General features: G+C 36.1%; 1 protein-coding gene across 3 annotated transcripts in view; it reads left to right on the forward strand.

Moving 5' to 3' along the window:
- Nucleotides 1-23,382, forward strand: part of WDR25 (WD repeat domain 25) — a 62,383-nt gene that overhangs the window by 33,096 nt on the left and 5,905 nt on the right. For all 3 annotated transcript variants that reach the window (XM_042047957.1, XM_042047958.1, XM_042047956.1), the window contains exons 3-4: nt 1,436-1,583; nt 11,170-11,300. In XM_042047957.1, coding sequence (XP_041903891.1) covers nt 1,436-1,583; nt 11,170-11,300 — 279 coding nt within the window. The remainder of the gene's footprint in view (nt 1-1,435; nt 1,584-11,169; nt 11,301-23,382) is intronic.

Genomic DNA, 23,382 nt, shown 5'->3' on the forward strand with positions numbered 1-23,382 from the left:
CCTTTCATCTTGATTCATTCATTAGCTTCCTCCTAAGGAAGCCAAGCCTCCAAGACATAATTAACCCTTTTTTGATACTGTGAAACTTGAAACAATCATTAAAACTCATTAAAAGAGAGAAACTTACTTTCAAAAGCAGTTTAATATCAAAATTTCCCTGGTTTTTTAAAGTTGTGAATAGGGTAGAATATGGAGGGCCACCATGGTTTCAGTCTTTACTGGCTAGTCAAGTAATTAATGATAATTGGTTGCTTTGTATTGCAGAACTCTGCTTTGTGATAGAAGATCCTTTGATAAAATAATTTTCGATAAGGGAATGTTGTCTTCTGAGTATGCATTATGTAATGATACTGTCAGCAAGTCCTTTTTGTCCAGTAAGAAGAAAATATAATTGAAGGTAAAAATACATTGCCTAAAGTCTCACTTTTTTTTCTCTCTTCACATTCTAAGCTCAATAGATATTATATTGTACAACCAACAGGGTATTTTATAATCTGGTTTTTACTGAAGAAGAATATTCATATTTAAATAGTTTTGATATTTAGCCTTCTGTCAAAGAACTGATCATACTGGATCTTTATATGGGCCATTTGTTGCTAAACTTCTAATTTTATCTTAAAACTATGACAAAAAGAGAACCATGAAAAGGATATGCTTTTAATTTTTGTCAACTATATTTCATAACTAAATTCAAAGTAGTTGTATTTTCTGAAATATATTATTTGGAAAAAAGTGCCTGTCCCTTTAAGAATTGCTTTTAAAATATGAGCAGGACTATTTATGTTCTGAAAATGCTGCTGGTTATATACTTCAATAAACATTGGGTAGCTAGTAGGATTTTCAGAAATTCGCAGCATCAACTTAGTTCTGTCCGGAAGAAAATGACAAATGAGAGGACATATACTCAGGGTCCTTAAAAATCTCCATGTAGCTGCATGATAATATTCTTATCTGCTTCCTTAGTGAAGTTAAGGTAAAATTCTACTTGAAATTACAAACTGAGAAATATGATAAAAGCCTGTGTATAGGCAGATGTGAAAGCTGTAATCTGCCAGGATTCTTCTTACTTGATGGAAAATAAGATATGATAGAGACAAAAATTTGGAAGAAGAATGATTTAAAGGTAAAATTTATTTGGAGACATCCCTCCATAGAGGTAGGACAGCTGTATGAATGGGAAAGTATAATATGAACTGAAAGCAATGTAGGCATTTAAAGAAATAGCAAAAGTAATAAAAATATATTTGTACCTTGTTAATTAAATGCTCTAATTTTAATCAACCATGCAATTATTTCAAACAATTTTTTTACAGCTTAGCTGATACAACTTCAGAATGCAAAGCTTTCTCAACTACAATGATTTGCTGTAGCTAATTATTTTTGAAAAAAAAATACTGTGATTCTTTGTAAAGGTGTCCTTATCCTTCTTTTTAAGGTATGGGATGCTGTAGATACAAGCTGCTGTTTAAAAACATACTCCTGTCACTCCTGTGCTGTTCGAGCTGCCCGGTGGTCATCTTGTGGAAGAAGGATCCTCAGTGGGGGCTTTGATTCCACGCTGCATTTAACAGATGTAGAAACAGGTAAAGGCCATGAAGACTGCATTATAGCCATTTCTTTATTGTGTAAAGATAACTTGGGATCTTGCTAGCGTTATTCTTTCTTCTAAAACATAGACAAATATTAAAAAATGCCCTCGGGTATATCGCCTTGTCCCACAGCCGTAGGGAGGAGGAGAGAAGATCCAGCAGGCACGAATTGTGCAGCAAGATTGATTGATTTAATTATTTTACAAACTCTTTTATAGACTTTTTTCTTCGTAGTCTAATTGGACAAGGATCAGCCACCCCTTGGGGGTGATTGGCTAAAATCCTAAAACATCCATTGTCAAAATATTTTTCTACTATACCATAAACAAGGCTTCTCAAGGTTGTAGGTGTTTCATTTTACAGAACTCTGCTACTATCTGTAAGAGACAAAAAGTCTCTCACAGACTTAGAAAATAGTGAGAAAATCCTTGCTAGCAGCATTTTTGTATCCACAGACAAATCTGTAGATGAAAGTTAGAATTCTTGAAATGTGACCTTACTTAAAAATTGTATCTTGGCAGTTAAGAGTAGTTGGAGAAATTTGAGAAAACTGAAATATCTTGGAGTTCATGATCACATGTAATTTCTGTTGTCAGATTCTACACAGATGAATAGAATTAATTGTGTTTATTTTATGCTCTGTCATGGTCATTCATTAAAGCGTTTGAACGGCCTCTTAAGGCTGACTTCAGTAACATTTATACATATATTTAATTTAAACATAGGCTTGTATCTCATTCTCTGTTGGGTTGAAGTTTGTGCTTAAAGTTAATTAGGTGATTTTTTCTTTTTTCTGAATAGGACCTTAATTAGGAGTGTAAAAACTTAAATTCTGGTATGAAACCTTGAGACTGAACTTGTTTTGCTTTGATGCATTTTTGAATTTGATTTGGGATTTAATTGTTGTAACCTTAACAACTAATTTCCTGGATGCTGTGTCTCCTCATGTCTCCTTCACAAACTAAAGTGCTTCTGTCAGCTATATTCCTTCTCTCCTTAATGTGTGTTACCAGCATCCAGCAGCATTCACTGGGGCTGTGCATAATAGGACATCTCAGTGTGTGTGTAAATGAATTAGATCCAAAATGGGGCCTTGTCAAGGGAAGAGATGCAATTCTATATTTTCCACTTAGTTTATTTTTAAGTGTTTAACTCCTGCAAAGGTGTAGTATTTTTTGTAAGACTACAATAGAAATCCTTACAAAAATTACAAGCAGTTTTTGTCTAGGAGGATTCTCTCTTGCGTAAAAGCAAGAATTACATTGTATGTGAATATCTGGAAAGCAGAAGTCCTATTCAGATGAACTGGGAAAGCAGCCAAGAAAATTTTAAAATATTGTTCACATGAGAAAAAGATTCTTTTCCATGCTCTAAGAATTTATTTTTCTCAACAATAGTCGTACCAGAAGTATTTAAATTCAATGATGGCAGGAAGGGAGTTTTTGCAATGTGGGAATATAAAAAATATTACAGAATGCTAATGTTTTGAGAATATTCAGCTTTTTTTAATGGGGAAAGGAGGTTTGTATACTTGGTGTAGTAGTACATGAGTTTAATATACCAAGTCATTAATTTGTTAGACTTCTACAGCAACCTTTCTAGTCTCACATATAACTGAATCTTACTAATCCAAGTGGATTTACTTTTGTCTGTAATGCTTAAAATTCTAAACAGAGTAGCTATCTTAGTAATGGGATTTACAGCAGTTGAATAGATTTTGTGTGTCTCAGTCATTGAAGGGACTACTCTGGGAAAAATCTCCCAAAATCATAGCACAAATTCCAAAGATACATTATTTAAGTAATATACTTTAATTTCCAACATCTCTTTGGCTTAAATATCCAGTAATGGGATAGAAGTCTGGATTAAGTTGACTGTAGTGGTTCGTTTATACTTCTCTAGGAAATGACAACAATAGCAAAATATATTTACTAAGTTTCAAAGCAGATAAATTTATAAATGGTTCTTTCCTTACTGACTCGTGAGTTGTGTAGTGTTTCTAGCTACTTAAATAAATTGTATGTGTAAAATGAATGCTTATCTATTTGGAAATACCAGATATTCATTATTGCCTTAATTAGGGAACACAGAATTCCTTGTAGTTTCTCTGAACTGCAGTTGTGTTTTGACCTGACTTTCATACCTCATTTGGAAAAGTGTAATATGAGTGATCAGAATTTTAGTCTGATTTCCTATGTATGAAAGCCAGTTTCTGAGTTCCTTCCCTGTTGTAAAGTTACTCTTCTTTTCATACATTTCAGTCAGTTCTGTTCAGAGAAACAGGGCAAGTGGTTTGCCTCTGGAATCCAAATCAATTTGATATAAAAAGCCTCATTTCCATTTGAAAAACACCAAGGCATCTATGAGATTTTGATTTACATTAGTTCACTGAATCATTCATTCCTCCTCACTCTTCATCGGTGCTGAGAAGATTTCTTCTTTGATTAACTTCAGATAGATGTTAGAACTGTTCCTTCACAGAGGACTTTCAGATACTTTTTTGGTATTAATTACTTTCTGTTGCTAGTGTGAACTCACTACCAGTGTGTTTAAATGTAGTAAAGGCATGTCAGTAGGATTTTATAAATAATAATGCTCTCTTTCAGGCTCTATGCTCTTGTAGCTTGTATATTGTGATCTGATTCAACATTTTTTCAGTTGTTTCCTAAAATCTAATCTTTCTTGTCTTTGTTTTCAGTATAGGTTTTATATATTACATCTGTGTTATAAAAATTGCTACATGTCCTTCACTAAAAGAAGCCTAATGGTCTACATTGCATGACTTTAAAAGTTTAAAAGGTTGTGAATACAGCTTAGTACATGCATGGTATTGAGCTGCTGAGTTGTGGACGGTCTTTTTGTCATTGTTGGTTTTCCATTAGGAATATAGTTTCTGCCCTATTAAATCAGAATTGTAGTCTGGCTAATTGATCGGAGTCTGATGAAGACTAGTTATGATAGTTCTCAAAGGAATGTATCAGCATTTTTTTAACAAACAGCACTAGAATAAATTATCCAGGAAATTTTCTTTCTAAGATTGGACTTTAGTTTGGGTATCCCTTGTCCTAATATATTGCATTTTCTGGAGTGATTTTTTTAATCTTTATGATCTGAACAATATCAGAAGAATATCTGAAGAATAGAAGCAAACACTGAAATCTCATTAATCATGAAGCAGAATTGTTGTTGTTGGCAGAGAAATCCTGATCTAAGGCTAGAAGATACATCCATGAAATCTCATCCTGCAGTTTTACACCATCAAACCTCTTGCCCTTGTCACATGTATTTAATGAAAGTTCTTATCTATAAGAATTTAATGCAAGCATTAAAAATGGGCTGATAGGAATCTCAGGAAGTTCAACAAGGACATGCATCCGGAATGGAATAATCTTATGCAACAGACCAGGCTGGTGCTGAACTGGTTAGAAAGAAGCTTTGCAGAAAAATACCTGGAAGTCCTGGTGATGAATATAAATCATAAGTGTTCTCTTGCAGCAAAGGTCAACGTCATTCCAGGCCAGATCAGGAGGTGTTTACCTAGGATACAGAGAAAATGATACCAGGCTCAGAGATGTACAGTGAAAGGATAAGAGACAAAGGAAAAATATAGGAACATAGAAACTTGTTGGCTCAACTCAAGGGTCATCAAACACTAAACCAGGCTTTTCAGAGAAGATGTGGAGTCTATACTTGAAGATATTACGAACTTCAGTGGACAGACCCTTAAGTAGTCTGCTGCTGCTGGATTTAATTTGAGTAGGGATTTGGACTAGATGATCCCTGGAAGTCCAACCTACATGATACTGTGATGAAGAACTGGGCAAGGGAAGAATTCAAGTTAACGCGGTACAAGGAGTTCTCTTACCCTGGTTTGGATAAGAGATAATAGATGTTGCTGTGCAAGTCTTTTTTTTAATTCAATTTTTGTAGATCATCATTTATTATCTTCAAGGGTCATCCATTGCCTTAACACCAGGATGTGAAGCTAAGACTCTCCACAAATATGGTTTTCTTAAAAGCTGTTGTACACGTTCAGAGTATGAGTCTGATCCAAAATATGCATAAATTTTTAAGGAACTCAAGGTTATTCATGAGTCATTCACATGAGTGGTTCTGTGATTAGTTGCAGTTTGCATCAGGCACTATGGAGATTCATAAATATTGGTGGATCCAAAACCTGCAGATTTACTGCCTGTTACTCATTAATATTTTTTATTGTCCTGTTTTGTATACATTATTTCTTTATAAAAATAAAGGCTTTTGAATGGTTTCACAAATGTGATAATAATGCAGCAGTCTGAGACTCCCTGGTTTTGTTTTTCTCTAATAACACACAGTCGTTTTCTATTACTGGTAGTTCAGACACTTTGTTATTTACAGAGTATTAAATAGTGCTATATTCAGAGAGCACTGAAAAAAAATGCTTTTAAAGCAATTCTAGGTCAAATACATTTGACATTTAACTTCTGTTACATCCAGATGCAGTGGAGATGCTCTACCAACTTTGGAAGGGTAATTGTATTTTTAAAATTTATTTATAACTATTTTATTTTTGGAATGCATGTTTTATTCATCAGTAGATTTTTCATTAGTCACAAATGAATTGGTATAATAGCATAGGCAGAACATTGGCTGGGTTTTTACTATTTGCATATTGTAGATACTTTTCATTTCTTTAATATTATGACAGAGGGAATGTTCCAAGAAATTTTGGCACATTTCCTAAGTTGCCAAATGCTGCAAGCTCATGGACGGGGCTTGGTTTCAAATATAATTTCCTCAGAGTTATAATAAGAGAGAGAGTTTCTTAATGGAACATTTTGTACCTACCAAGAGAATGGTTCAAATTTTCTTTTCTATGTATTTTTTTCTGTTCTAATTTGATAGTCCTATAGATATAACATTGCTATTTTTAATGTACTTGTTTTAGTTCACATAGGAGTTTTAGTTCTCTTACCTAAACATCACCCCAGGAGAGCCGTGGCATTCCTCTGTTCCCACTTTTCTCTCCCAGAACTATTTAGAGAGTATGTTATAATATGCAGAAAGCTTTTATATGATACCTTAGAAAAAAGCCCATTTGATTGATTTTTTTTTGCTTGTTTGTTTGCTTGTTTATTTTTTTTTCTTTTGAGTGTATGCAGGCACCTTAGATGTGAGGTCAAAGGTTTCCCCCAAGATTCAGCAGTTTCATGAAATATGTTGAATGTAGTTTAGAGGTCACTCTCCAGCTAGGAGGTAACACCATTTTACTTTTTATGCTCACTGGTATAAAGTCTTTGCTAAAAGAAGAGAGAAAAATATCTACTTTGGGAACATTTTAAAGGTTAAAAGAGAAAATGATTTAATATTTCAAACATCTTCACGTGCTGTGAACTTGTGAATATGTAGGGGAAAAAAATAGGAAAAACATGTAGTCAATATAACTTAGGTTCTTGAAAAAATAATAGGGCCATTTTTAAGCACACCAAGAATGGAGAAGTAACAGACGGTATTGACTTGTTAAGAACAAATGATGTCTGATCAATCTAATGTTTTTTCTCACTATTGTGCATGAGAGAGATTGTGACTGTAATGAAATATTTTTGTATATATTGTCTTATGTCTTTTTATAAACACAGACAGAAATCTGTTTTGCTAAGCAAGATTGCTCGTGTCAGGCTTCACTTTCCTTTACAGATTAGAGTAAGGGAGTAAATGTTTTTAGGTTATGCAGGTGGGTGTGTGAACCTGAGGACCACTAAGCACAGTTACAGAAGCATCCTGTGCTGAATAACTGTGCCGATGTTCTGTGAAAAATTCACAATATTAAATAGCCTTTAACACATCTGATTTCATAGTTGAGCAGTTTCACAGTAGGCTGCTGCGTAAAGGAGCAGAAACATATACTCAAGATATTTTTAAAGATTTTTTTTTCCATACTGTGTATGTTACTATTATGTTACTGGCAAGCCTTTAAGGCTTGGAGAATTGAATTAAAGCCTTTAAAGAACATAAAATGCACTGCAAAAGATATAGTAGATATTGTTACTGAAATTGTGAAAATTAAGAGTTTAGAGAAACATTTGCTTTCTGCTTTGAAATAACAACCCCTTGTACAGGAAAATGATATGTGGTATGGATTGTCCCTCAATTAGCCAAAGATATTTTCAGAAGATATGATTTTGTAGTCTATGAGTTGATTATGCTGCCTTAGGAACTAAAATGCAATAAATATATACACAATAAAGGTACATGTAAACTTGCTGAATTATACCTGTTATGGATAAGGGAGTCTTCTCCTCAAAGGCCATCTTTTGCAATATATAAAATAAGGCCCCCCAAATTTGAATATTTCATTTTAATAAACTGAGTAATTGTAGAGAAAAATATATGTAACTGTAAATAATGATTTCCAGAAAGGTGGAGGAGGATTATAGCAAACACTGAAGCTGGATTTCCCAAGCTATGGGTAGGTTCCATCATAGCAGGATTACAGCCTGGAAAGAACAAATTCTGCTCATAGTAGTATAATACACAAAGCAAACTTTGTACAGAAAAGGGCTAAGATTTGAGTTCATTGTTTCAAATTACTGAATTGCATGAACTAATTTGCCCCATGTCATCTTGTGCATGGATCTGATCCATCTCTCAGATGGATATTTTTCCTAAATTTCTGAGTGTATCGAGAATAAATTTTAGTTCTGACAATAGGAGTGTTTCCTTTCTGTAACATTGTGATCCTTCCCTTCTGAGTTTGTTAACTGCTGCTGTTCAGCCTGTCTGCATTCCAGTCTTGCTCATTTTCCGTGACATGGCAGTAGAATGGAATTCATGTATGCACCTAATAACACTGGACTCTTCAGAACACTCTTTACTCAGTTTCCAAAAAGAGATGTTTGAATTTCACTTTGGGGAGTGAGACAACAAGAGAGAGCGTTGTATTTCAAAGTGTTAATTGGAGAGCCTGAGCTTTTAGGATTAATTTATTGTGATTGTTTCTGACTTAAGTAAAAAAAAATGGTTAGTATCTTCATCAAATAGTAAGGCAGCAGCTTAAAATAGGAAAAAGAAGGAGGTTAAAGAGTATAGAGGTAAATAAGATGCTCAGGTTTGCATTCATTTTTTGTTATTACACTGTAATGTAGAATTCATAACACTGAGATCCTTATGGTTTAATTATGTTAGTGACTGTCACTGAGAGCTTTTGGATAAATTGCAGCCTCTAGAAGACAAGAAAAGGGCAAATTTGGTGCCCACTTCTCTTTCAAACAGGCGGAAACAGAGTAGGAAATTAGAGCATTTTAGTTTCTGGAGAAAATATCAGGTGAATGATTAAATTACTTGGAAGCAGTTGGGAATGAGACTGAAAAATGGACTAATTAATAACAAATTATGTTAAATCAATCTTTCTGTGGAAAAGGTAGCAGATCGTGTAGTTAGTAGATGAAGTGCATCTTGAACTAAATGCACATCTTTTTTGCTTGTGTTTTACCAGACTTTCTCCTGTCTTAGGCTAGAGAACACAAGTATTTATCATAGAAAAAAGCAGTTTTGAGAAGTCTTGTGGAGGTAAACACATAGCAAAGCCAGTGTTTGCTGAAAGCTTAAATGATGAGTTACACTGTATCAGTTATGGATATGTCTAATGCCATTTGGACAACACACTTTGTGGAGAACAGCGATCACTTGATGTCCTTTATAAAGCTGTGTGACAGGATTAGTACAGGTAGGCTGCATTTTTGCTAATTTCTGGCTGCAGTCCCATGGAAAACCTGTTGACTATACTCCCAGAGTTTTTATTAAGCTGGGAACTAGTAAGAAACAAATTCTATTGGGAGCAAAGTGCTGTTAAACTGAGCAGTTAGCCTGCAAGGGTTAATTCAGTATTTTCTCAAGTGCTGTGGGTGAGAGTAAGATGCCTGTGTATGTGGCTTTTGTTAAGCCCTCCCAAATGATGCCTGGCAGTGGTGTACCTGAGAGCAATCAATATCTTGTTGTTCCTATAACTGATGATTTTAATACTTTCTTCCTTCTTCCACTCCCTGTGGAGTCTTTTTTTTCCCCTGTAGCTGTTGGGGTACTGAAAGCTCCCATGGCGAGAGATGGTCACTGTTAGATATGATTTGTGGAGAAAATCTCTGCCTCCCTTATGACTTTTTGTCCTTTTGGGGAAGGAACTTATTGAAGAAATTAAATGTTTCACTTAGTAGTGACAGAGCGGCCCTTTAGATCTTGCGCAGGCAATTGGTGGAGAATCATTTGAAAAGGACAAAAATCCCCTACAAATACCAGAATTCACATAGAACAACACTCATCTCTCTTATAGGCTTTCTGTAATCTCTTCTCCCTGCCTTTTCTCTTGGTGAGCATGTGTGATGAAGTAAAATTTTTCTCTTCTTTAAACTTAATAAATAAGTAATTTTACAGATCTTAGCCTACTGACTGTGTAAGTTGAGTTCAGCAGATGAGGAAAATGCAACTGATGATGAAATCAAATATATTGGCCCCAGATCATGATAAAAAAATCTATTTGAATGATTTCCAGTATTGTGCACCTAACAGTAAGAGTTTACATCTGTCAGTAATGTTTTTAGCTGAAAGTATTTTCAATTGTTTAAGAAAACCTCTTTTAAGACAACCCTTGCACAAAATGCAGATTTAAGAATATTTTAAGAAGCTTTTATCATAGTATTTTAAAGGATTTTTTTTTTGTTTTGTTTTACTTCTGGAGTACCTCCTTCACTGTTGCTTACAGCAGTAACTTTATTTAATGTAGATCTTTATATGGGATATGTAGAATATAAATCACAGTTGTTATTGTGAAAGTGAGCAGGTATATTTATCTTGGTCCATACTGCTGTTCCAAAAATTTTATTTTGGGGAATGTACAGTAATGTCATGAATTTGTTAGGATGACAGGAAGCAGCGGACTGTGAAAAAGTGCTATAAATTAACCTAGCTGAATTCTGTTGTGTTCAGAAGTGCAGGCCATCCAATTGATACTAACCACAGGGTCCTGTGGAGATTAGTGTACACAATTAAATGTTGGCAACAGTGTATCCATGGGAACAGCTATTGCCTTCATATGGTGATATGCAAATTATTTCCTACTTTCAAGATGAAGTTTCACTCCTACCTTCACAGAAAGATAGGTAAACAACTTAAAAGTTGTAATATAGATTGGGATGTGTTATTTCTGTACGATTTTTTGTTCTAGTTGTTTTTGTCTCACTGGAAAAAAAGACTGTGGCTTCTCTGTAGGGAAACATTCAACCATTACATTCGTAGATTTCTTCCTGTGTGTTGTCTGAGTTGTGACCTCAGTGGAGCTCCTCTCCTTAGTGTGGGAACCACTTGTTCTCTCCTTTCAGTGGGAAGCAGTCAGTGGTGCAGAGGCCCATGAGCAGGAGCAGTTTCATGTGGATAGAAATTAGTGAGTTGTCTCTTCATTAAATTAGACTAGCCCCAGCTATTTGAAATATGTAGATATAAGCAAGTTCACCTTTGGCAACCTTGATATCTTTGAAACTAAGTTGAAATGAATAACATATTTCATTTTCTGCTCAAATTTTAATCTCTGCTTGTCACTTGATTTTAGGGAAGCAGATATTTAGCAGCAAAACAGAATTTAGGATCAGTGCACTGAAGTTCCACCCTACAGAGTCAAATGTTTTCATTTGCGGAGGGTTCAGCCCAGAAGTTAAAGCGTGGGATATAAGGACTTCTAAGGTAAATGAAATCTTTTTTCTCTTTCTCTTTCCGAGTGTTTCCTAGGTTGTGTGTGCTGTGTGTTACTAAGGTGCAAGATGTACTTACTGGTCATTCAATGGAATGTTATTCAGAAGTATTTTGCATTTGCATTTGTGTTCCTATTCGTTGATATGAACCTCTGTAATATCTTTTAAGTGCTATAAGGATCATTGTACACAGAAATATGATTTTTTTTATTTCTGTAGATATAAGTAACATCGAATTGAATTAAACAAAGCCAATGGCTCGCTTCAGGATTGTGAAAAGCAGTTGTGTACTAGGAAGCAGTAGAGTTAATTTGCTCTTCAAGCTGTTACATGTGGGTCCAGATATGTGTGCCTGTACCTTTTGTATAGAAGCCTGGAGCAATTTTTACATTCCTGAAGGGCCACAGAGGTGTGATATGCCTCTGCTTTTTACTTTATCATGAACCACAAAGAACAATGTGCTCCCAGCTGCCATTCAGAGCTCAGGTAAGACCAGAGCTGTACTCTGCCAGTAGAAGTGTAAGGTAAGCAAGATCCTCATGCACAGAACAGCTCAAGGAGAAGCAGGGACTGTAAAGTTCTTTGTTTTCCTTTGAATTTCTCTGTGGGTAGATCGTGCTCATCATAGTTAGCCATTTGTTTGTTCTTGAGGATGTCAGAAGGGACCTGAAAAAGGTAAGATAGCATAGCCAAACCTTGTCTCTGCCTTTGATGCACTAAGAATAATAGGTGAGAGATATAGGGAGATGAGTTTCAGGTGTGAGGGGTCTAACAGAAGAGCTCTGAAATAATTGTGAGAGTTGCTCTGTTGAGGACACAGAGTATTCTTGTGCAACTAACAATCTAGTCAGAGTATTCTTGTGCAACTAACAATCTAGTTCCTGTGCTGGAGTTGCATTTGTCACTTATGTTTGAGAAAAGAATTTAATTATGTAGGGTCTCTACCACATGAGTAAGTTCTTACAAGAAAAACATTAGTAAATACATATTGAGACTGCCACATCTGAGGCTACTATGAAAATAAATTTACTGTGAGTTTCAGAGTTACAGTGTTAGTATGAAAACCTTTGTAGGAAGCTGTGGATGGGATTTATTGCATCCATCATACTTGTATGATGGCTAGTTTTCCTTGATAGGAATGTGAAGAGATACTCAAAGCACAGGTCTGTGAAGGAAGATGGTTCTAGTTTTAAATTGCAAAATGTAAATGCATTTAATAAAAAATACCTATGTAACTTTTTAAAAAGGAAATGAGATTTTTCATTTTAACTGTTCTCCCTGTTCTTCTTCTGAAGAAAGACTAATAGAAGTCTTTTCTCCTGAAGAGCAGGAGCAGTGGTTTCATAGCATGGAAATGACATAGAGAATACAGTTTTTCTTTCTTGATATTCTCGTAACAGTAGATCTTAATTGTGGGGAGGAGGTACAGTCTGTAATTGAATACTTCACTGTCCTTTTTAGCATAGAGAACCCACTGTGTGTCATGGTATGCTGAACTACTTTTAAAAGGTGCTTCAGGAACTCAATGGGTATCATCTTTTTAAGGCTTAAAGATTGTTGGTTGTTATGTCAAATTTGGGGTCTTTGACTGTAGTCAAGGAGAAGATGGCAGATGTATGTGGCAAAATATTCTTTGAGAGGTGTTCTGACTTGGTCCAATAATCTTTTCCAATAATAAAAATAATAATAGTCTAATCCAATAATCTTTGTGTAGTTGTACACAAAGTCAAGCGATAGTCTGGCTGTGTACAAAGCCAGAGAAATTCTTTCATCCCATGATGTTTCTTTATGATGGATTTTGTGCCTGTGCATATCTTTAAATGATTATCTCTGAGAATCTGTGAAGGTGATTTTTCTATAGATTTGAAATCAATTGTGATTGATGAGCGTGGTCATGCCAAAACTGGCAATGCTTCCAGCCTGTGTATGTCTAGAGTGCCCTGTTTCTCCAGATGGAAAATGATAACTGGTTCTGTTCTACAGCAACAAATGGCTGAAGTAACATGTTGCAAAAATGTGCCTGTCTGGACGGTGCTGGTGTTGTGTATGGTTGTGGAGGAGTATGTTAGAAATTTTTCAGAGGTGGTAGAACACATTCTCCAATATTGAGAATTAAGAAGGCACTTCAGTTTCAAGGAAACAGAAGATTTGTTTATAATGGATATTTACAATCCAAGACTTATGCTTGATTAAGATTTTTTTTCAGCAGTTCTGATACCAGAGATTGTGATGACAAGATCTGAAGACTATGCAAAATTGGCACTGACTCAAGTAGAACTAAGGGGCTAGATAACAGATGTTAGTGCCTGTGCTACATAAGTTAGTTCTGAGTTGTCTCCTGGGTCTGTTATTCTCCCATTGTTAGTGTCTCTGCCAATCTGCAGTATTTTGGTGTTATCTTTGAACAGTCACAGTGTCACCAAGACAAATGGATTGAAAAATGCTGTTCTTGGCTCTTTTTTCCCACTTGTGAATTGTCTGAATTTCAGTAGTGCTTTCCCTTGGTACCAATCAAGGTATCTGATTGTATCTGAAGAATCCATTGAAATCCCCCAAACTAGGGAGCAGCCGACATGACATACTGATGACACTGATAATTCATGCCTAACAAATTTATGGTTCTGTGCCTGAGAGTTTGAAGTGTAACTACAATATTTTGCAGTAATGATGCATAGGTGAGACTAACCTCCATCTCAACACGTTTGTCTGTTCCTCGTTACTGCCTCATGTAAACTGTGTTCTCTCTATTTGCCTTCTCTCTTTTGCAGTTACACTGTTCATTGGTGAAGGACATGCTTCCCCTCTCCCGCCAGTTTTCAGGAACAGTTTCACTGAGAAGACTTTCCAAGACAGCCAAAGAGCAAACTCTAGTCCACAGACATGCACATATTTCTGTGGGCGGCCCCTTCTGCAGAACACCAGGCTGAGGTGGTTGGCAATATTTGGCAATCACAGCTTGGGATGCTTGTGCTGCTTTGCAACCTCTGTCCAGGTTAAGCATCATGTGCTGTTCCATGCCTGCTCCTCTTCACAAGGAACTGCATTCTGAATCTACTTTTATGCAGGTCTGAACTACAATCAGGTTTGTACATACAATACAATACAATACAATACAATACAATAGTATCATCTTCCAAGCAATGAGGACAGTAAATGTTTGTCTCTTAAAGCAGCTCCTTCCTTTTAGGTTTTAAATTCTTACAGTGCCTTAGTTTAACCACAGCTAAACTGTCAATTGATATGTCTGACAAACCTGATTGTAGTTCAGACCTGCATAAAAGTAGATTCAGAATGCAGTTCCTTGTGAAGAGGAGCAGGCATGGAACAGCACATGATGCTTAACCTGGACAGAGGTTGCAAAGCAGCACAAGCATCCCAAGCTGTGATTGCCAAATATTGCCAACCACCTCAGCCTGGTGTTCTGCAGAAGGGGCCGCCCACAGAAATATGTGCATGTCTGTGGACTAGAGTTTGCTCTTTGGCTGTCTTGGAAAGTCTTCTCAGTGAAACTGTTCCTGAAAACTGGCGGGAGAGGGGAAGCATGTCCTTCACCAATGAACAGTGTAACTGCAAAAGAGAGAAGGCAAATAGAGAGAACACAGTTTACATGAGGCAGTAACGAGGAACAGACAAACGTGTTGAGATGGAGGTTAGTCTCACCTATGCATCATTACTGCAAAATATTGTAGTTACACTTCAAACTCTCAGGCACAGAACCATAAATTTGTTAGGCATGAATTATCAGTGTCATCAGTATGTCATGTCGGCTGCTCCCTAGTTTGGGGGATTTCAATGGATTCTTCAGATACTCCTGTTTTCAGTTTATATTGTTATCTTTATTCACATATCTTTTCCATCTTACACAGTTATAGCCATAGTTAAGTCTGGATAGTGTCCTGGCCAGTATTTTGAAATTTATCCTGTTCTTATAAGTGCCATTTGCTCTTAACTGGAATAGATGTCTAAAGCCTCTTATCACTTTTTTTCAATTTTGACACGAACAGCTTTTCTACCTTTCAAGTTCTTTCATCCTAATTCATTACAAGATTTTCTTGTTTTGGCTATTCTTTCAAGTGTGTTAATCTGACATTCAGCTTGGAATGATGTGTGGGTGAACTACTAATTCTTTTTGTTTCTCTCATCATACTCCCGATAGCCTTTTCAGGCTTTGCAGCATATTTTGTCAATAGAGTGGACACCCTAAATCAGGCATCTGAATCTTGTTACTCATTGCACATTGAAAACTCAGTTTCAGCATTCGCTGGTAATTCAATTTCAGGGGTCACTCTTTAGGATGTACTCCTGTGTTTTAACAAGCTATCCTCTTGCATCTCTTAAAATGAACTGTGAGGCGAAATGATAATTGTATATCAGGAAATAAGGGGATTTTTTCGTGGAAATTCAGAGCAAAACATTAAGCATAACAGAGATAGAGAGGATTAGAAATTGCAAAAATATTGTCCAATTACACATACATGCAGTGGTTTAAATGGGCTGCTTTATGCCAGTGTGCCTCATTGATGCTTTCTGCTGATGGAAAATGACATAAGATAGCTGATAGTGGTATTTCAAAGAATTAGTACTTCTGACCAGGGCTGACCAGGGCCATGAATTTATGAGCATTAATTACTAATATTTATTTGTGATTTGAATGTAGTACAAAAATTGGATATGCAAGTCCCAGAGAAAATGTATCAAGTTGGTTTGAGGCAGCCTCTCAGCTACTAAAACACTGAGAAATTTTAGGGGAGCTAATAGCATCCCTGCTTTACACGATGCAAACCTTGCTGACGTGTAAATGAATCTTTTCAATTCAGTTTGACAGTTCATTCATGGTACAAGGGAAGTGAGCGAGTGGCTGTGTGGTACTTAGTTGCTGGCTGGGTTTAAACCACGACAGAAATGTGCACTAGGCTATTAATCAGAGAGGCAGATATAAAAAAAAAAAAGAGGAATGCTGAAAGATACTTATTGCTGTCCTTGTTCTGTTGAGCAAATAGGCAAAATAGTTTCAAATGTAGCATATTAAGCAAGATAAAGAATGAAACAACAATAAGGGAGTTTAATTCTTTGAGATCAAGCTAAGCAATATACTTCAGAGAAATGAATGGATGGAACAGCTTTTTAACTGCTCAGTGAAATGTAAGGGATACCAGCATCTCAAAATTACGGACACAAGTAATCAAAGCCTGAAAAAAAATAAAAGAGGCAGATGAATAGCCTGTGGAGATTTATTATAGTGGTATTTCTTTCTCTTTGTGTTAAACGCAGTTTTGTCTCTCTGGTAAAGAGATTTTTCTGGAGATCTTATATTACTGTATAACACATTGATTAAATTTATGAAAAATTTGAAGAATGTTTATAGAGACTTTATGAAAAGACCAGAAAACTTGGAAGTGAGCTGCTGTGTTTTGAAAAAAAAGTATCTGCAGTGTTGACCAAGGAGGGAGCATCATATTGAACAGCCCCCACGGGATCTTTGGACCTCGGAGCTGAACCTAGATAAACCCTGTAAAACCCTGTAAAAAGAAATGTGCAATAACCCCAAGACCTTAAAGTAGTTATGTATTTTAGAAGCATTTCCTTTCTCTGAGCTGTGGAAGAATTTCTTAAGATGTTCAGCACTAACCAGCACAGTCACCCTTCATTTTGGCTGATCTACATGAGCTTTTCAGGCAGCATACAAAATATATTCCAACCACTTATTCTACCTGAAATTTTAATATTCCTTGAAATGCCGAAGAGAACAAAAGGTTGTATCCTTTAACTCAGCAGTAAGGACCTTAATGTGTTCATTAAAGTAAATATGACTACAGATTTTTTTTTTCTTTTTAATTTGGGTTTCTAAGCTTACACCGATGTACTGTCAGAGCAAGACTACAACTGCAGTTGTCTAAAACTGAAAATACTTTTAAAGAAGCTGAAGTTCATTACATGGGGAATGGTCGAACTGCATTGAAACAATGGATTTACATGTGTCCGCAAGGTTTGCGTGGTGTAGAGCAGGGATGCTGTTAGCTCTGGTGAAAGGGCATACAGCAGTCAGAGCTTACATCTGAATGTACTCATGTAAAGTTTCTAAATGTATCCATATGATTATTTTTGAGATTTGCATATTTTACCTTTTATTTACATTCTGCTTTGATGAAACAACATTTTGTAAGCATTCAGGAACTGGTTCTTTATTGTGTGCATACAGAAATGCAAGGGACTTTAAAAGTGGACATCACTGACATTTTTTTGGACTCTATGAAAAATGGAGGAATAATTTCCTCAACTGTTGGATGGAGTCTGGTTTTGATCTCTTGTCTGTTGATGTTCATGTGTCTAGTGTCACAAACTAGTGAGATTTTTTGGAGCTCTGGCAAGAGCTATTTGTGATCACTGTCAGAACAGCAAGTCCTAATGAAGCCCCACACAGTAATCTGGAGAGGGAATAAGTGGAAGGTGACAGGGCTGTGGCTCTGATCTAAAGCATTATTTGAAGCTCTTAGACCTCCATAAATGCAAATCTACTGCTTATGTTAAACAAGGAGGGAAAGAGAAGAAGGGCATCAACTAGAGGAGACCCAGTAAAATAAGACCTGACAGCCACAGAACAGACTTTGAAGGAAAGATTAGTTACAGATATAGGAATAAAAAACATAAAAAAAATTTATATGATTTAAGTGCAGGTCGATTGTATGAAGTTTACTTGATGTCACTTTATGATGTTGGACTTTGACAGAGCAATTAGAGAAGCTGGAGAAGGAAGGAATTAACCTAGGTACAGTATAATGAGAAAACTGGCTAAAAGGGGTGTCTCAAGAAAGAAAACTGACTGGGAGGAATTTAATGAAGTGCTTCAGGCATGACACTAAATGGAGACAGCATTTATTATTTTATTTTTGGAAAATGTTTGTTACAGAAAGTCTTGTGCTAGCACAATCAATAAAAAAAGGAATAGAATATTATGCAGGAAAAATACAATGATTTATTAGAAATTGAAAGAGTACAAAGAAATATAAAGGTTCAGCCATTTGGGATTAATAACAAAATTTGGTTGAGGAAGGTTTGAAAAAAGATTAGTATAAAGTCAAGGCAAATGTAAGGAAAACATAAATTTGAAGATTTACACAGAATTTCCCCCCTTTTGAAATGAGATAAGATAAACAAATTAACTAGAAAAAATGGTGGAAGCTCCTATTTCAAGCTTTTAAAATTAGTTTTGAAATGAACTGCAAAATTTTTATTAACAACAGAGTTCAAGGCAGAGTAACAACAGGGTTTTTTCCCTCCCCCCATCTTTGTTTATTACTCTGAACATTACTTAGCTGCAAAATTGCAACTATCGTCTACAACTTTATGCTTAAAAAGAAAAAGATTAAAGAGATGCTTTTTATGTTGTTGAGCTATTTCTCCATACTTGAATTTATAAAGAAATAAGCCTAAGCTGTTAAAGCACAGTTAAAAAAATTAATAGGTGCAAATGCACTGCATTTGTTTCCTTGGAAACATTCTATTGCAATTTCTTTCAGATGAGATGCAGTCATTTTAAGTAGCATGTATTTAGGAGACCCTAATGAATTTGTCTCTGGATAGCATATGAATATGAAAAAAGGCTGTAGAAACTGGTAGAGCTGCTTGCACTTCTGGTTTCTATAGAAACAGCCAATACATTGTCATGTACTGGTGGTATTAGGAAGAACAAGGTAATTAAAATAAGATGATTTATTCAGTGCTTTAGAAAACTCAAGTTATTCTTCTCAGAGAAATCCTTCCTGAATCCATGGACAAAAAGTTCAAAGAAATATGGTGAGGGAATATTTGTACTTGCATAATGGCATTTGATTTTAAATGTTAACATTCAGGGGTCCTTTCTGAGTGTGAAGGCACACGTTGTGTCTGTGGCCCAGAGGTGAGCAGTCTGCTGTGTTTATTTGGGAGCCTTGTATGGTGGCATTGCAGATGAGAATCCTACACCTGTCTGTGGACAAGCACTCCTGTGCTCCCAGAGGGACTGAAACAAGCCAGGAATGAAATAGTCCTTCTTTTGGAAAGGGAGTACTCAAGTGAGAAGCTGTCAGGGAATAGCTGTTCCAGTTTCAGACCATTTCTAGACACATTTTACACCCCCTGCAGTGACCAATACACTTTTGAAGATTAAGAATAGAGAAGTACAGCAAACTTCTTTATCACAACTCTCAGCAATGGTTATTCAGGCCTCTCTAACTTAGAGTCTGGGGGCTTCCTGCCTCTTTGTCTTTCTTGGATCACTTTGAGTTTTCACACTGTGGAATTGGTTGTTCTTGATCTCTTTACATCTGCAACTTCCTGTAGCAAGGAATTCAGCTTAAATATGTTGTGTTTGAAAGAAGCATCTCGTTCTCTGTGTTTTGAAGCTGCCTTCTGCTCATTTGTAGTCTGAAGTCTTATAATGAAGGAAACCACTCGCTGTCTCCATGCTGCTCAGACTTTATTTCAAATTCTTTCAAATTCCCCTCAGTCATCTCATTTCTGTAGTAAGAATTCCTTGTTTTTTACTAAAAGATCTGTGAGTTCCTCACAGAAAAGCCATTCTTTATCTTCCTGTATCTTTCCCATATGCAGATTTCACTTCTTACCCTATTTGAGATGGGGAGATAATTTTAAATAAAAAAATCTGACGGGAAAATAATTTTCTTTTTCTAATAAATGGTTGACAATTTCCATCACAAGATTCTTGTGCCTTGTCAAGCAATCTGAAATTGACTTTAAAAAAAGACGGTGTACATTGTTCATATCTGAAGTCTTAGAGATCAATACCAGATAAAGGTTAACCACTTCTTCATCTTGAGCAGCCTTTCTTTCCTTTTAATTATTCTCAAGATCCCTTGATAATCTAGAGCTGTATCTCAGAAAACAGAGCAGTTACAAATGGGAAAAAAACTTACATAGAAAAGAAAAATGGGGTTTTTTAACTGCATGAAGAGAAATACAATAGATTGACACAAATGGTTCGCACTGCAATAGATAAAATCCCCATCTATTTAGTGAAAAAATAAGCTTTTCTTTAAGTTAAAATGTACTTTTTATTACTGTTAATGGTGTAGTACTGTTTCACAGAGGAAACTTAAATCAGTCCCCCATTGCATTAATTACTCAACATGTCAGTAGGAAGTGGCAGGTCCATGCCAGATCACACAATCTAAAAAGGTAGGCCAAGAAATAAAAGAAAAAATATGCTGAATTTTACAGGTTGGAAGCCATGGATCTGACTGATTAAGGGTTTTTTTTGATGACCAGCCATATTGGCTGTAGTCCTATTAGATTTGTTGATTGTCCTGATGCCCAGGACAATGACTGTTAAAGCACATTTCTTTCTTATCACTGGCATAATACTTGAGGTGTTTTTTGTAAAGTGCATTGCACACAGTTTGCAGCTGACCACCACAGAGTTGAGGCAAATAGCAGCTTCTGAATTGCTCGTGTGGAGGCTTTGAGATTTCTTGGTAAACAGAATACCAGTATGTGCATGGTATGTGCTTTATGCAGAGAAGTATTATAGAACACCCATCTGAAATATATACCTTGAATTCAGCACCACAACTTGCTTTTCAAATCACCAGGACCATAAGAATCTGTTTGAAACTGATTTAATTTGCTTAAATTACCTTTCTTTTAGAATGCCTGCAGCCTTGAACTCTTGTCTTATTGAAGAAGCTTTGTTATTATGCTGGATTGTGTTGACACCAGAAACTATTAGGCCTTCCATTGAAATGAATTCTTTTGTGTCCAGAAAATGCTCAGATTGAAGAAGTGGACTGTAGTTTTCCAGTGCTGATGGGTGATAAATCTGCAAGTAGGAAAAGAGCGGAAGCTGTTATTAACAAACTAAAGCCAGTAGGGTAGGCAAACTGGTGCTTTCCCCAGCCAAGTTCCTCAGGCATATAATGAATTAATTGCCTAAGGTAGAACAAAGCAGGTTTAATTATGAGTACTTTTCTGAGCAGGGATGTTGCAATTAGTTATTTTTGAAGGCTGTCTTTATGGGGCAATTGAAATACTATGTATATCAAGTTCCCAGCTGCTATTCAAAGTGTTAATTTACTGTTCTCTGAGTCAGTTCCTACTATGTGGTTTGAAGATAAAACAGCATGGTTTTTCTGAGGTATGTATCAAACATATAGAAAAAGAAGGTGTTTTGTACTAATTTTGATAGACAGTTTCCTGTTGCAAAGCTAAGGTACACAGGTAATTTGGTTAAATATCCTATTAAATAACAGACAAACATATTATTTAATGATTACTGGTGAAAATGTTTAAATTGATAGTGGCAGTTTTTGTAAGAACCCAACACGTTTTCAGCAAACATTAAAAGTATTTGCACATTACCAACTTCACAGTATCTTCTTTTTCCTTACCAAGAGATGTCTGTTGCCCCAAAGACTGTTAAAAACAAGTCCAAAGCCTAAACCCTTTACAAAGCTGTACACAATGTATGTATGGATATGTACCCACTTTTCACAAGATTGGGGCTTTTTTAGGTGATGAAGATCTAAAGAGTATGTCTGTGATTTTCATCTTTAAAATAAGAAAATATTAAAGAATCACTACCACGAATAATGGTTTGGAAGTTTGTTATCATTTATTGCTCTATTTTGTTGTTCTTCATTTCCCAGCACTAACTGGCCTTTGTTTCTGGCTCTCTGTCCCTGTTCCTACACTTGTGCTGCTCCATGCTCTCACTCCTGCTGATTCTCTGGCTGGGACTTGTCACTTCTGAGGAGTGCCTGCTGCTAAGTAGCTGCCTCCTCAGTCTGTCGGGGTGGTTCTGCCTTTGTGCCCAGTCCCCTCAATTTAACTTCATTCTTCTCCTGCAGTTCCTACAGCTGTCAGGTTTCTGTATGGTTTTCCATTTCTCATTCCAGGCAGCTATTATATTTTGTGGATTTTTTTTTTTGGTTTGGGATTTTATTTTTCATTTTTGCTCCTGCAAAATAGCTTCATTTTCTACTTTACTAATGAACTATAGACTTCCTTTTATAACTCTGTGAAGAAATAGGCATGGTGATTTCTCCATAGAGAAAGTGGAGGCTATAAATATGGAAATATCCCTTTTGGCTTTACAAAATTTAATTGCTTTGTATATTATGCAGATTCTGAGGCTGTAAAATCTGATGAGAGCAAGTAACACATTTGTATATTCACTATCTTAAAAATGCAGGCAGATTGCTGAGAGATGTGCAAGTTTTTTGAGTGTGCAGGTTTACATCTCGTTGCTGTTATTATAGGGTGTGTAGGGTGCTTGCATGGCTGAGGTTCTTCACCGAATGCAAACATAATGTTTCTAAACTGTGTATTTCACAAAACCTGTGAAAAGCAACTGGAGCAGCTGCTGCTGCCATCCTTCTACATGCTGAGATCACAGGAAGCAGAGCTGGGAGGGACGTCAGGACACCCACTAGTAGATCACCACCCTAAAGTGGGATCACCTTTCTGAACATTTTGCAACAGTCACTGATTTTTGTGAGGCAAGAAATCAAGTTCTCAAGTTTGGTACTTGAAGTGATTTTTCTTTTATTGGTGAAAGTGTAAAACAGAAGTATAATCCAGGACATTTCACTGCGACACCTGAAAATTGTTTGTTTGGTTGTTATTTTTAAAAAAATGTATCTGCAAATGGCCTGGGTCCTGAAGTCAGTAGTCACTAGGTATATTAGGGGTGTCAGGTAGGCACTGAAATACCTCACAAAGTTGGGAGTCATTTCAGGATAATGCTTCAATCACTTTCTCCACTGTGTTGGTTTTCTAGTGACATTAGAGGAAGGACTAACCTCCGCACACCCATTGGAAATGCAGGCAGCTATGTTTTTAGCTATCTTGGGGAGAGAGATTCAGATATTAAAAACTAGGAGTCTTCCCATGTCCTAGTTTCAAGGATCACCATATTCAGAGAGATGGTTTGCTTTGATCTGGCCACTTGCCTTGAAGTTTCTCTTCACTGGAGGCAAATCAGAGAAAAAAGAAAGCAAAAGTATTGATTTGCAAAATTCAAATTAGACAACATAGATACAGATTTTCATGAAAAAAGATGGAAAGAAAGGAAATTCAAG

This window comes from Corvus kubaryi, unplaced genomic scaffold, assembly GCF_017639235.1.
Source record: "Corvus kubaryi isolate FWS band 111438036 unplaced genomic scaffold, C.kubaryi_AGA036_p1.0 66, whole genome shotgun sequence".
Lineage (NCBI taxonomy): Eukaryota > Metazoa > Chordata > Aves > Passeriformes > Corvidae > Corvus > Corvus kubaryi.